General features: G+C 44.6%; 2 protein-coding genes across 2 annotated transcripts in view; one reads left to right on the forward strand and one right to left on the reverse strand.

Moving 5' to 3' along the window:
• The window catches only part of LOC115121363 (dematin-like), a 42,437-nt gene extending 33,290 nt beyond the window's left edge, over positions 1–9,147 (reverse strand). Inside the window, exon 1 of the mRNA XM_065006832.1 lies at positions 8,865–9,147. The gene's annotated coding sequence lies outside the window, so the exon portion shown is untranslated. The remainder of the gene's footprint in view (positions 1–8,864) is intronic.
• A 15-nt stretch (positions 9,148–9,162) lies between these two features.
• Positions 9,163–14,289, forward strand: LOC115121366 (protein PBDC1-like). Its single transcript, XM_029650436.2, has 6 exons — positions 9,163–9,277; positions 10,828–10,893; positions 11,003–11,062; positions 11,180–11,320; positions 11,432–11,543; positions 11,686–14,289. Exons 1-6 carry the CDS (start codon positions 9,248–9,250, stop codon positions 11,775–11,777), a joined length of 501 nt encoding a protein of 166 aa, XP_029506296.1. The 5' UTR covers positions 9,163–9,247; the 3' UTR covers positions 11,778–14,289.
• The last annotated feature ends 72 nt before the right edge of the window (positions 14,290–14,361 follow it).

Here is a 14,361-nt window from a genome sequence, read left to right on the forward strand (position 1 = left end):
TCTCCTCCCTCTCTTTCTCCCTCCCTCTCTCTTCTGCCTCCACCCTCCCTCCTCCTTCTCCTCATTATTCTTCCTTCTCCCTCCCCCACTCTTCCTCTCCCCAACCTCTTTTCCTCTCCCCCTCCCTCTCTCTCCAACCTCTCTTCCTCCCTCTTCAACCTCCCACTTCTGCCTCCCCCTCCCTCCTTCTCTCCCTCTTTCTCTCCTCTTCCTTCCCCCTCCTCCTCCTCTCCCTCCTCCACCTTCCTCTCCCTCCTTCCCCCTCCTCCCGTTCCCCTCTCCCTCTTCACTTCCTCCCCTCCTCCCCCTTCTTCACTTCCTCTCCTCCTCCTCTCCCCTCAACCTTCTTCCACTCCCTCTCTCTCTCCTCTTCCTTCCCCCTCCTCCCGTTCCCCTCTCCCTCTTCACTTCCTCTCCTCCCCTTCTTCACTTCCTCTCCTCCTCCTCCTCTCCCCTCACCCTTCTTCCTCTCCCCCTTCCTCTCTTCCTTTCTCCCTCCCTCCCTCCTCATTCTTCTGCTTCCCCCTCCTCCCCCCTTTTCTTCCCCCTCCTCACTTTCTTCCTCTCCCATCTCCCTCCTCTCTCTTCACTTCCTCTCCTCCTCCTCCTCTCCCCTCTCTCCCCACTTCCTCTCCCTCTCCCTTCCTCTCTCCCCCCTTCCCCTCTCTCTCTCTCTCCTCTTCTTTCCTCTCCCTCCCTTCCTTCCCCCTCTCCCCTCCTCCCTCTTCTTCCCCTACCCTCCTCCCTCCTTCTTCCTCTACCCTCACTCTTCTTCCTCCTCCCTCTTCACTTCTCCCCTCTCCCCCTCCTCCTTCTTCCTCTCCCCTCTCCCCTCCTTCCTCTCCCCCTCTCCCTCATCCCTCTTCTTCCTCTTCACTCCCTCTCCCCCTCCTCCCTCTCCCCCTTCCTTCCTTCCTCTCCCCTCCATCTCCCCATTCTTCCTCTCCCTCTCCCTCATCCCTCTTCTTCCTCTTCCTCCACCCTCCCTCCTCTCCCCTCCCTCTCTCTTCTTCCTGTCCCCTCCCTTCTCCCTCTACCTTCTTCCTCCTAACTCCCTCTTCTTCCTCCCCCGCCTACTTCCTCCTCCCTATCTCTCCCTCCCTCTCCCTCTCTTCCCTCTTCTTTATCTCCCTGCTCCCTCTTCCTCATCCCCTCCATCTCCTCTCTTTCTCTCCCTCCCTCCCCCTCCTTGCTCCCTCTTCTCTCTTCCTCCCTCCCTCTCTTCCTCCCCCTCTTTCCCTCTCCCCTCCCCCTGGCTAGGTTGCTTCTCCCCACCTTCTCCCTAAAGTGCACTCGTTTGCCAGATTTCGTAAACCAGTCCATTCCATAATGATTCAGTAGCCCTCCCAGGCGCCGACCTCCCTCCCCTCTCCTGCCTCCTCCCCATCTCTTTTTCTCTCGAACTGAATTGTTTATCAGTCCAGCCTGTCAGGCTGACGCCCAGCCAGCCATCACCACGGTTACAGTCCCCCCACTTGGGAACATCCCCTTGGGGAGGCCTTCTCTCTTTCTCTGTGTCCGTCTTTCGCACCCAGTCCCTCCTTTCGCCGTTCTAAGACACACACATGTTTGTAATTTACATTATCCAGAGCGACTAACATTTGTGCATTCATCTTAACATAGCGACACACACAGTTACAGTGTATAACCAGCAGCGTGTGGCAGCTCTGAGCTCTCTGCCAGCAGTGTGAGTAGATTCATATTGATCTACTGGGATCTGTTTCTCTGAAAGAAATTCCTGGGTTAGGTGATCTATCGGTAGCAGACAGGCCACAGACGCTAGAGTAAAATATAGATGGGGTCTAGTCTAGAGTGTAATAGAAGGCTAATAACTCCACCTTGCTAATACCTATAGAAATCTGTTCAAATGTTATTTGTCACATGCACAAGTACAGTGAAATGCTTAACTAGCAAGCCCTGACTAACAGTGCAGTGTATGTGTGCGTGCGTGTATGGTGGTTAGTGTGTGTAGGTGGTGGTTAGTGTGTGTGTGTGGTGATTAGTGTCTGTAAGGTATTTAGTGTGTGTGTGTGTGTGTGTGTGTGTGTGTGTGATGGGTGGACGGGAGGAGATCACAGGATTGCTATAGGGGAGCGGATGGACATCTATGGATTAGGCAAAGAAGGGGTTGAGGTCAGGTCAGGTCAGATCCCCTGAAGGGAGTAATAGGGGTTTATTACCTTATTACCCTCTTCCTGTGGAACCATAAGATGTAAGGATTGGAGAGAAGGAGGAGTGTCCCAAGTGGGGTATACATACTTGTGATGGTGAGTAATGTTTTTTGTCTGAATACAGCTGTGTCGACCCTTTGGGAAGAATTAAACTTGGTTAAGCTTCTCTAGTGTCGGCCTCCCGGGTGGCGCAGTGGCTAAGGGCGCTGTACTGTATTGGCCTAGCGTCGTCCGGGTTAGGGAGGGCTTGGTCGGTAGGGCTGTCCTTGTCTCATCGCGCCCCAGCGACTCCTGTGGCGGGCCGGGCGCAGTGTGCGCTAACCAAGGTTGCCAGGTGCACAGTGTTTGCTCCGACACATTGGTGCAGCTGGTTTCCGGGTTGGATGCACGCTGTGTTAAGAAGCAGTGTGGCTAGGTTGTGTATCGGAGGAAGCATGACTTTCAACCTTCGTCTCTCCCGAGCCCGTACGGGAGTTATAGCGATGAGACAAGATAGTAGCTACTACAACAATTGGACACCACGAAAAAGGGGTCAAAATTAAACATTTAAATTTAAAAAAGCTTCTCTAGTGTCCGTGAGTTATTTAATCTGAAAAATAAGAACCTAACAGTTGGCGTTGTTGGCAGGATTCACCATGATTTGTAGTCAAACCAAAGAGTCCAGATCAGTGGAGCAGAGCTGGCAACAAACAAGGTAGGCTAGTTCCTATATCTGTTTCTACTCATTTTGAACATTGTAGGATATGGCCTGGAGAGCCTGAGTTTAATTCAGTTGGCCCATTGTATAACGACCGGTCGTAGCTTTATGGTAAATACCGGAAGGTAAACTTGTACAGGCTGGTACCTGTAGGGTAAGTCCTAGGGGGTAAATCCCTAGTAGGTTGGTTCCTGCTAGTACTATAAGTATAGGGTGAGTCCCAGAAGGTAAACTCAAGCAGACTGGTACCTGTAGGGTAAGTCCTAGGGGGTAAATCCCTAGTAGGTTGGTTCCTGCTAGTACTATAAGAATAGGGTGAGTCCCGGAAGGTAAACTCAAGCAGACTGGTACCTGTAGGGTAAGTCCTAGGGGGTAAATCCCTAGTAGGTTGGTTCCTGCTAGTACTATAAGAATAGGGTGAGTCCCGGAAGGTAAACTCAAGCAGACTGGTACCTGTAGGGTAAGTCCTAGGGGGTAAATCCCTAGTAGGTTGGTTCCTGCTAGTACTATAAGTATAGGGTGAGTCCCAGAAGGTAAACTTGTACAGGCTGGTACCTGTAGGGTAAGTCCTAGGGGGTAAATCCCTAGTAGGTTGGTTCCTGCTAGTACTATAAGTATAGGGTAAGTCCCGGAAGGTAAACTTGTACAGGCTGGTACCTGTAGGGTAAGTCCTAGGGGGTAAATCCCTAGTAGGTTGGTTCCTGCTAGTACTATAAGTATAGGGTAAGTCCCGGAAGGTAAACTTGTACAGGCTGGTACCTGTAGGGTAAGTCCTAGGGGGTAAATCCCTAGTAGGTTGGTTCCTGCTAGTACTATAAGTATAGGGTAAGTCCCGGAAGGTAAACTCAAGCAGACTGGTACCTGTAGGGTAAGTCCTAGGGGTTAAATCCCTAGTAGGTTGGTTCCTGCTAGTACTATAAGAATAGGGTGAGTCCCGGAAGGTAAACTCAAGCAGACTGGTACCTGTAGGGTAAGTCCTAGGGGGTAAATCCCTAGTAGGTTGGTTCCTGCTAGTACTATAAGTATAGGGTGAGTCCCAGAAGGTAAACTTGTACAGGCTGGTACCTGTAGGGTAAGTCCTAGGGGGTAAATCCCTAGTAGGTTGGTTCCTGCTAGTACTATAAGTATAGGGTAAGTCCCGGAAGGTAAACTTGTACAGGCTGGTACCTGTAGGGTAAGTCCTAGGGGGTAAATCCCTAGTAGGTTGGTTCCTGCTAGTACTATAAGTATAGGGTAAGTCCCGGAAGGTAAACTTGTACAGGCTGGTACCTGTAGGGTAAGTCCTAGGGGGTAAATCCCTAGTAGGTTGGTTCCTGCTAGTACTATAAGTATAGGGTGAGTCCCGGAAGGTAAACTTGTACAGGCTGGTACCTGTAGGGTAAGTCCTAGGGGGCAAATCCCTAGTAGGTTGGTTCCTGCTAGTACTATAAGTATAGGGTGAGTCCCAGAAGGTAAACTCAAGCAGACTGGTACCTGTAGGGTAAGTCCTAGGGGGTAAATCCCTAGTAGGTTGGTTCCTGCTAGTACTATAAGAATAGGGTGAGTCCCGGAAGGTAAACCCGCGCAGGCTGGAACCTGCGACGGGTAAGTCCTAGGGGATCAATTCTGGGTGGGATTGGTTCCCTGCTAAAACTGTGACGAGAGGGCAAAAGGCCCAGTTGCAGTGGCCGTGTGAGCGCAGGGTGTGAGTGTGTGTGTGTGTGTTTTCTGCCCTGTTGGGGTGGTGAACCATGGCATATTATGTGGAACACAAAGACAACCTGCCTAAATGACTACAGACCTGTAGCACTCACATCCGTAGCCATGAAGTGCTTTGAAAGGCTGATCATGGCTCACATCAACACTATTAACCCAGAAACCCTAGACCCACTCCAATTTCCATACCGCCCAAACAGATCCACAGATGATGCAATCTCTATTATTACTATCTATTGCACTCCACACTGCCCTTTCCCACCTGGACAAAAGGAACACTTATGTGAGAATGCTATTCATTGACTACAGCTCAGCTTTCAACACCATAGTAACCTCAAAGCTCATCACTAAGCTAAGGAACCTGGGACTAAACACCTCCCTCTGCAAGTGAATCCTGGACTTCCTGACGGGCCACCCCCAGGTAGTGAGGGTAGGTAACAACACATCTGCCACGCTGATCCTCAACACTGGAGCTCCTCAGGGGTGCGTGCTCAGTCCCCTCCTATCCTCTCTGTTCACCCACGACTGCATGGCCAGGAACGACTCCAACACTATCATTAAGTTTGCAGACGACACAACAGTGGTAGGCCTGATCACCGACAATGATGAGACAGCCTATAGGGAGAGGTTCAGAGACCTGGCCGGGTGGTGCCAGAATAACAACCTATCCCTCAACGTAACCAAGACTAAGGACATGATTGTGGACTACAGGAAAAGGAGCACAGAGCACGCCCCCATTCTCATCGACAGGGCTGTAGTGGAGCAGGTTGAGAGCTTCAAGTTCCTTGGTGTCCACATCAACAACAAACTAGAATGGTCCAAACACACCAAGACAGTCGTGAAGAGGGCACGATAAAGCCTATTCCCTCTCAGGAAACTAAAAAGATTTGGCATGAGTCCTGAGATCCTCAAAAGGTTCTACAGCTGCAACATCGAGAGCATCCTGACCGGGTGCATCAGGCCCTAAAGATTGTCAAAGCCCCAGCCACCCCAGTCATAGATTGTTCTCTCTACTACCGCATGGCAAGCGACACCAGAGTGCCAAGTCTAGGACAAAAAGGCTTCTCAACAGTAAGACTCCAAGCCATAAGACTCCTGAACGGGTAACCAAATGGTTACCCGGACTATTTGCATTGTGTTTGCATTGCTTTTGGGACTCTTGTCCAGATTAATCTCGCTGTAGGTGATGGCTTTATTCTGGAAGGTTTGGGAATCGCTTACTTTTAGGTGTTTGTGGAATTTAACAGCTCTTTTCTGGATTATGACAATTAGCGGGTATCGGACTAATTCTGCTCTTCATGCAATTTTTTGGTATTTTACGTTGTACACAGAATATATTTTTGCATAATTCTGCATGAGGTCTCAATTTGGTGTTTGTCCCTTTTAGTTCATTATTGGTTGGTGAGCAGACCCCAGGTCTCACAACCAGAAAGGGCAATGGGTTCAATAACTGATTCTGATAACTGAAGTATTTTTAGCCAGATCCTAATTGGTATGTCAAATTTTATGTTAGTTTTGATGGCATATATGACAGAATCTGTGCAAAAGCTCTAGGTGCTGCTGTGGGCCTGGGGACAGCACCAGATCATCAGCAAACAGTAGACATTTGACTTCAGATTCTAGTAGGGTGAGGCTGGGTCCTGCAGACCGTTCTAGTGCCCTCGCCACTTCGTTGATATACATGTTGAAGAGGGTGGGACTCAAGCTGCATCCCTGTCTCACCCCACAGCCCGATGGAAAGAAAATTGTTTTTTGCCAATTTTAACCGCACACTTATTGTTTGTGCACATGGATTTTATAATGTGATATGTTTTTCACCAAACACAGCTTTAAATAAATTTGGATAGCAGACCCTCATGCCAAACTGAGTCAAAAGCTTTTTTGAAATCAACAAAAGCATGAGAAGACTTTGCCTTTGTTTTGATTTGTTTCTTTGTCAATTAGGGTGTGGAGGGTGAATACATGGCCTTTTGTACGGGAATTTGGTAAAAAGCCAATTTGACATTTGCTCAATACATTGTTTTCACTGTGGAAATGTATGAGTCTGCTGTTAATGATAATGCAGAGGATTTTCCCAAGGTTGCTTTTGGCACATATCCCACGGCAGTTAATGCGGTCTCTCTCTCTTTCTCTATTTTGTTCAACCTAATCCAGTGATTGACATGAATTCTGTTAGGGTTGACAATTAGACTATACTTGCTATATTTTACTGTAAAAATAGGACTCCAGAGAGATGAATTACATACATCTTTATGTTCACTAATTTCATAGGCTAATTCATTTGGAGTTCAACACGAGGGAGTGGAAACTTAAAACACATCAACTAGATCGCTAACCTTAAATATAATACCCACTGCTAGTAGCCATCCAACAGTAAATTGAATGTCCTAAAAAAAAAAACTTTAATATATTTTGGATTCTTCAAAGTAGACAACCTTTGCCTTGATGACAGCTTTGCACACTCTTGGCATTCTCTCAACCAGCTTCACCTGGAATTCTTTTCCAACAGTCTTGAAGGATTTCCCACATATGCTTGTTGGCTGCTTTTCCTTCACTCTGCGGTCCAACTCATCCCAAACCATCTCAATTGGGTTGAAGTTGGATGATTGTGAAGGCCAGGTCATCTCCTTCTTGGTCAAATAGCCCTTACACAGCCTGGAGGTGTGTTGGGTCATTGTCCTTTTGAAAAACAAATGATAGTCCCACTAAGCTCAAACCAGTTGGGATGGCGTACTGCTGCAGAATGCTGTGGTAACCATGCTGGTTAAGTGTGCCTTGAATTCTAAATAAATCCCTGACAGTTTCACCAGAAAAACACCCCCAGACCATCACACCTCCACGCTTCACGATGGAAACCACACATGTAGAGATCATCCGTTCACCTACTCTGCGTCTCACAAAGACACGGCAGTTAGAACCAAAAATCTCAAATTTGGACTCATCAGACCAAAGGATAGATTTCCACCAGTCTAATGTCCATTGCTTGCGTTTCTTGGCGCAAGCAAGTCTCTTCATCTTATTGGTGTCCTTTGGTGGGGTTTCTTTGCAGCAATTTGACCATGAAGGCCTGATGCACGTAGTCTCATCTGAACAGTTGATGTTGAGATGTGTCTGTTACTTTAACTCTGTGAAGCATTTATTTGGGCTGCAATTTCTGAGGCTGGTAACTCTAACTTATTCTCTGCAGCAGATATAACTCTGGGTCTTTCCTTTCCTGTGGCGGTCCTCATGAGAGCCAGTTTCATCATAGCGCTTTTTGGTTTTTGCGACTGTACTTGATGAAACTTTCCGAGTTCTGCATTGGCTGACCTTTATGTCTTAAAGTAATGACGGTCTTCTCTTATTTGAGCTGTTCTTGCCATAATATGGACTTGGTCTTTTATCAAATAGAGCTATCTTCTGTTTACCACCCCTACCTTGTCACAACACAACTGATTGGCTCAAACGCATTAAGGAAAGAAATAGCACCAATTAATAACAACGCACACCTTAATTGAAATGCATTCCAGGTGCCTACCTCATGAAGCTGGTTGAGACTGCCAAGAGTGTGCGAAGCTGTCATCAAGGCAAAGAGAGGCTAGTTTTAAGAATCTCAAGTATAAAATATATTTTGATTTGTTTAACACTTTTTTGGTTGCTACATGATTCCATATTTGTTATTTCATAGTTTTGATGGCTTCACTATTATTCTACAATGTAAAAAATAGTACAAATAAAGAAAAACCCTAGAATGAGTACTGAATTTAAAAAAATATGTGATCAGCCCACACACCAAAATAATGGTGCAGCCCATCTGGCTTTTGTCAGAATTGCCTGATGGCCTATGCACCTTGGCTTGTCTGGCTAACGGTTATTGGTGTGGCTTTCATGGAGTCATATTTGCCTTATTGTTATGATAAAACTTTTTTTGACAATATAGCCTCATAATAGATAAACATCGACGCAACAGATGAACATAAACTCATATCGGCTATAGACTATTAGTACTACATCACATACTGTAATGGCCTATCATATTATATCCTCCCTATCCAGTAGGCTTATAATAAGCACGTCATGCGGCCTTTCATCGATCAATTCGCACGACGGGGAATGAGAGGCGGTCTGGAAGACAATATCTTGAATTGTTTACATGAAAGGTGCTGAATAGACCCCATGACAAAAGGATATAGGTTATTATTAACCCTTCCCAGACGACCTTACCACTCAGACCGACCTAGACTACAACAGTCCTTAGTCAAGTGTAATGTCTTTATAAACGTAACTAATAAATACAATGGAATCAAATGATCTAATCTTACCTGCCAATCAATCCGCCGTCATCAACGAAATAACACTCCAGCTAGTGACGCGAACAGATCGAGCATTCCGAAATCCCATCAGTCCTGTTCCATGGGCGGACGCCTGTCAATTTAAGCGCGCTCCTAGATATCAAGGAAACTGATGGGAGGATGTGAGTGCGTCCTCTCTTCTCTCTCGTCTCCTCCTCTCTTTTACACTCCTCAGCTCCTTCCCTCTCCTAGCCTATCTGACAACAAGTGGATAAGAAGCAACATGGTGAACAATGAATACCAGAATTTAGATTTAACCAGTCCCAGATGTCACAGCAGATGTAGGAAAGGAGACAAGGCGTTGGCCCTTTAAGCAGAACGATATGACGTAATCGGGTCAGGGGTTTACAGCTATGGCGTCGGGAAATGGACTTGCTTCTCTGGTGAGAATCCATACGGTTGAATAACTGTATTTGAATTTAATGTACATGTCATATACCGGTAGATGGTAGCTGTATATGAATTCTTAAAGTATATGCTGCATTTTTATTTGTAGTAATGCCTTTTCCTAAACGGGAACAACATTGATTGAATTGAACATGTTTTAATACCATTATTAGACTTCAGCAATAACAGTAATATTGGATTGATAATGCCAATGACAACATTTCGTCGTATTATTTAGGATGTGAACTGTGAAGTAGCTTTGGGACACAACATCAGCAGTCTGTATTGGTAGGACTACCCGAGTTGTGAATCGTTCTGGTCGGTGGCGATGGAAAATACCTACCACAATATAGAGTGGCGGTGTAATCATACCCATAAAACCTAGTGGTCAAACAGGGAAATGGTTTCAATCGTTTTTCCGCCATTCATTTTTCCCATAGAGAACACCTAAAATAAGGGCTGTGTTTTGTGTAGGCTTACCCTGGCGTGACGTTTTGATAACCATGTATATCTCTCGGACAAGGTGACACACACACACATATATGGCTCTATTTACTCTTATTCGAAAACGCTAATTAGCATCAGTAGACCATGCAAAACTACACATTTCTGCAAACTCCTACATATCATCTCTAGCGGACACCTTTGCTAACAGGTATTGTCACATTAAAACTTGCACTAGACAGTTTACAGGATTATCAATTTTAAGAAATATTGCACATCTAATTACTACATTTAGCTAACATTATATGGTTAATCCAGAGATTCTAACCTCTGCCTCGACTCTGGAGTCTCATCCAGATCATGGCATTTGTGGTTCTTTATAACAGCCACATTAGCAGATAATTAGCATGTCAAATACAGGCGACTATATTGTCCTACCTAGAACAATTTACAGTTTGAACAAAACATCACGCTAGGGTAAGCCTAACACGAAACACGCTAAAAATCCTATAGGAAAAATGAATAATGGAAAAACAATTAGAACCATTTCCTTGTTTGACTGTTAAGTTTTATGGGTATTATGACAGGAGTCTGTATTGGTTGTACTCCCTGAGTTGTGAATCGTTCTGGTGGGTGGCGATGGAAAATAACCCTACCAAAATATAGCCAGCTACACCAAAAAGTAAATGCCTGTTAACAAACGCATATAATCTCTAGGAACTCGATTTACCAGATGTAAAGTGAAATGTGTCCCTCGCTATCAAATAAATGTCTGAATCAAACTTTTATTCCTGTTAGACAGCGGGCTGCCATTAAACCACACACTTGGTGTAGTTCGGACAAAAGTTGGATTCAGACCTTTAATATTGAGGGTCACATTTGACTTTACGTCTGGTAAATCGAGTTCCTAGAGATTATATGCTTTCGTTGACAGGAAATCATTTTTTGGTGTATTTTGGTTGGGTTATTTTTTATTGCCACCCACCAGAACGATTCACATCTCAGGGACTCCAACCAATACAGACTCCTGTGTTGTGTCCCAAAGCTAGTGTAAAGGAGCAATTGTAATACTATAATGATTCTGTTATATCATGTCATTCAGGGTGTCGAGGGAGCTACAGCAGCCGCACAGGCGCTGTCTCTACCAGCTGAGGCTTATGGGAACGATGTGAGTTGCCAACACACGGTCTATTGAGGTTTTCCATCCTCTGACACACTCAACACAGTATAATTGTAGTGTCAGTTAGCTAACCTGTGTGTGGGTGCATGTGTCTTAGCCTCAACTGGAAGTGATGTGGGCGATGAAGGCTTACAATCACGCAGAAATCTACTTCAATGTGAGTCTCTCTTACTCACAAGTACCTGCACCAGTTGGAGCATATTATCAATACTTGCAGCCACATTGCACTGATCTAGTCCTCTCCCCTCTAGCTAATAATGTGTGTGTACTGTAGCTGATCTCGTCGGTAAACCCCAGTAATCTGAAGTTGACCACGGTGGATGACCGGATCTATACATCCTTCAAAGAATCCTTCTCAGACCTCAACATTAAGAACTTGGACCCAGACATGCTCAAAACGGCAGAGGCCAAAGAGGTAGAGGACAATGTGTGTTACAGGAGTCAGAGATACAAAGAGGGACGGAGGAAGAGTGAGTGGGTGTGTGTGTGAGAGAAACTAACCTCATCTCTGTATTGGCATCAATAGAAGTGGCGTCCATTCTGTAACCAGTTTGACGGAGTGGTGGAGGACTTTAACTACGGGACTCTGCTACGACTTGACTGTGTGAAGGACTACACAGAGGAAAACACCATATTTGGTATTGTCAGTCACTATTACACAATAAATGTTGTCACTAATTAGGAGCATACGTATGCGGGCCTTCTGTCTTTTTTTAATGAATATTCACCAGGATTTTTAGTTATCATGCGTATTTAACAATGACCTTATTGTCCCTGCAGCCACCAGGATCCAGTTCTTTGCCATCGAGATCGCTAGGAACAGAGAAGGATTCAACACCCCTGTTTTCCAGGCTAAAAAGCAGCCTTTGTAAACCCATACCCAAAAACCCAACCTGCTATAACCTCTAACCCAGTAACAGAGGAAGTTGTCAGCCCTGTGTACCAGGTAAACACCCTTTATAAACCCTACCACCACCACCTCTAACACAGAGGTTTTAACAGCCCTGGTTACTAGTGTAAACATTCCCAGTGCTTGACACACCACCATCTCCTTACAAACTTTTCCTCTGGTCACCCACCTTGTTGACAAAATAGGTGGTCTACTGGAAACTCGACCAGGGGCATGTTCAGCAGGGGTATATTCTTTACGTCTTGCCACAGAAAACATTTAAGAACCAAATCTAAACATGGAGGGACCTACCTGAATTTTTACAATAGAAACCCTTTTTCCATTTGGAATAAATGGTTTGTTGCAAAAAGTTTTGCAACAATCTGTGTAATACACCCCAGGGCACGTTAAGATAGATATGTACAACAAACAATTCACAGTATTTCTATCTGCAACATTTGCTTACTGAACATGGCCCAGAAGTCCACCCCTCCTCCCTCCACACACACTCCCACAAGTGTGTGTATGTGTACTGATGTCTAAACTGAGCATCGTAGCTATATGTAATTAGCTTTCCTCCTATTTGTGCCAAGCACTTCTGGGATTGCGTATGTCCTTGTACAAAGTTGTAAACGTCTTTCAAATGGCATATATATATATATATATATATATATATATATATATATATATATATATATATATATATATGAGGCCAGTCCGAAGGTAGACACCAAATGCAGTCGGTTACACTGGGTAAATCTGAAAGAACACCCTGTTTCTAATTTAGTGCACAACTGCTAGCCAGAACTCTGGTCATAAGTGGTTCACTATAGAGAATATGGTGCCATTTGAAAGACGTTTTTATATATATATATATATATATATATATACACAGTTGAAGTCAGAAGTTTACATACACCTTAGCCAAATACATTTAAACTCAGTTTTTCACAATTCCTGACATTTAATCCTATTAAAAATCCCCTGTCTTGGGTCAGTTAGGATCACCACTTTATTTTAAGAATGTGAAATGTCAGAATAATAGTAGACAATGACTTTCAGCTTTTATTTTTCAGAAGTTTACATACACTCAATTAGTATTCAGTAGCATTGCCTTTAAATTGTTTAACTTGGGTCAAACATTTCGGGTAGCCTTCCACAAGCTTGGGTAAATTTTTCACCCATTCCTCCTGAAGGAGCTGGTGTATCTGAGTCAGGTTTGTAGGCCTCCTTGTTCGCACACGCTTTTTCAGTTCTGCCCACAAATTGTCTATAGGCTTGAGGTCAGGGCTTTGTGATGGCCACTCCAATACCTTGACTTTGTTGTCCTTAAGCCAATTTGCCACAACTTTGGAAGTATGCTTGCGGCCATTGTCCATTTGGAAGACCCATTTGCGACCAAGCTTTAACTTCCTGACTGATGTCTTGAGATGTTGCTTCAATATATCCACATAATTTTCATCCCTCAAGATGCCATCTTTTTGTGAAGTGCACCAGTCCCTCCTGCAGCAAAGCACCCCCACAACATGATGCTGCCACCCCCGTGCTTCACGGTTGGGATGGTGTTCTTCGGCTTGCAAGCCTCCCCCTTTTTTCTCCAAACATAACGATGGTCATTATGGCCAAACAGTTCTATTTTTGTTTCATCAGACCAGAGGACATTTCTCCAAAAAGTATGATCTTTGTCCCCATGTGCAGTTGCAAACTGTAGTCTGGCTTTTTTTATGATGGTTTTGGAGCAGTGGCTTCTTCCTTGCTGAGCGGCCTTTCAGGTTGTCGATATAGGACGCGTTTTACTGTGTATATAAATACTTTTGTGCCTGTTTCCTCCCGCATCTTCACAAGGTCGTTTGCTGTTGTTCTGGGATTGAGTTGCACTTTTCGCACCAAAGTACGTTCAGCTCTAGGAGACAGAACGTGTCTCCTTCCTGAGCGGTATGGCGGCTGCGTGGACCCATGGTGTTATGTGCGTACTATTGTTTGTACTGATGAAAATAGTACCTTCAGGCGTTTGGAAATAGCTCTCAAGGATTTTTTGATGAACCAGGTCTTGGTTGATTTCTTTTGATTTTCCCACGATGTCAAGCAGAGGCACTGAGTTTGAAGGTAGGCCTTGCAATACATCCACAGGTACACCTCCAATTGACTCAATTTTATGTATCAGAAGCTTCTAAAGCCATGACATAATTTTCTGGAATTCTCCAAGCTGTTTAAAGGCACAGTCAACTTTATGTAAACTTCTGACCCACTGGAATTGTGATTCAGTGAATTATAAGTGAAATAATCTGTCTGTAATCAATTGTTGGAAAAATTACAAAGTAGATGTCCTAACAGACTTGCCAAAACTATAGTTTATTAACAATACATTTGTGGAGTGGTTGAAAAACAAGTTAATGACTCCAACCTAAGTGTATGTACATTTTCAACTTCAACTGTATGTATGTGTATATATTTTTTTTTTATACCTGAATAAATGGATGTCAAATAAACCTGTAGCCTGTGTTTCAGATAAATCCTTATGAAGACAATACCTTGCTAGTCTTCACCACAGACTGAAGACATGACCC

The sequence above is a fragment of the Oncorhynchus nerka genome, linkage group LG22, assembly GCF_034236695.1.
Source record: "Oncorhynchus nerka isolate Pitt River linkage group LG22, Oner_Uvic_2.0, whole genome shotgun sequence".
In the NCBI taxonomy this organism is placed as follows: Eukaryota; Metazoa; Chordata; class Actinopteri; order Salmoniformes; family Salmonidae; genus Oncorhynchus; species Oncorhynchus nerka.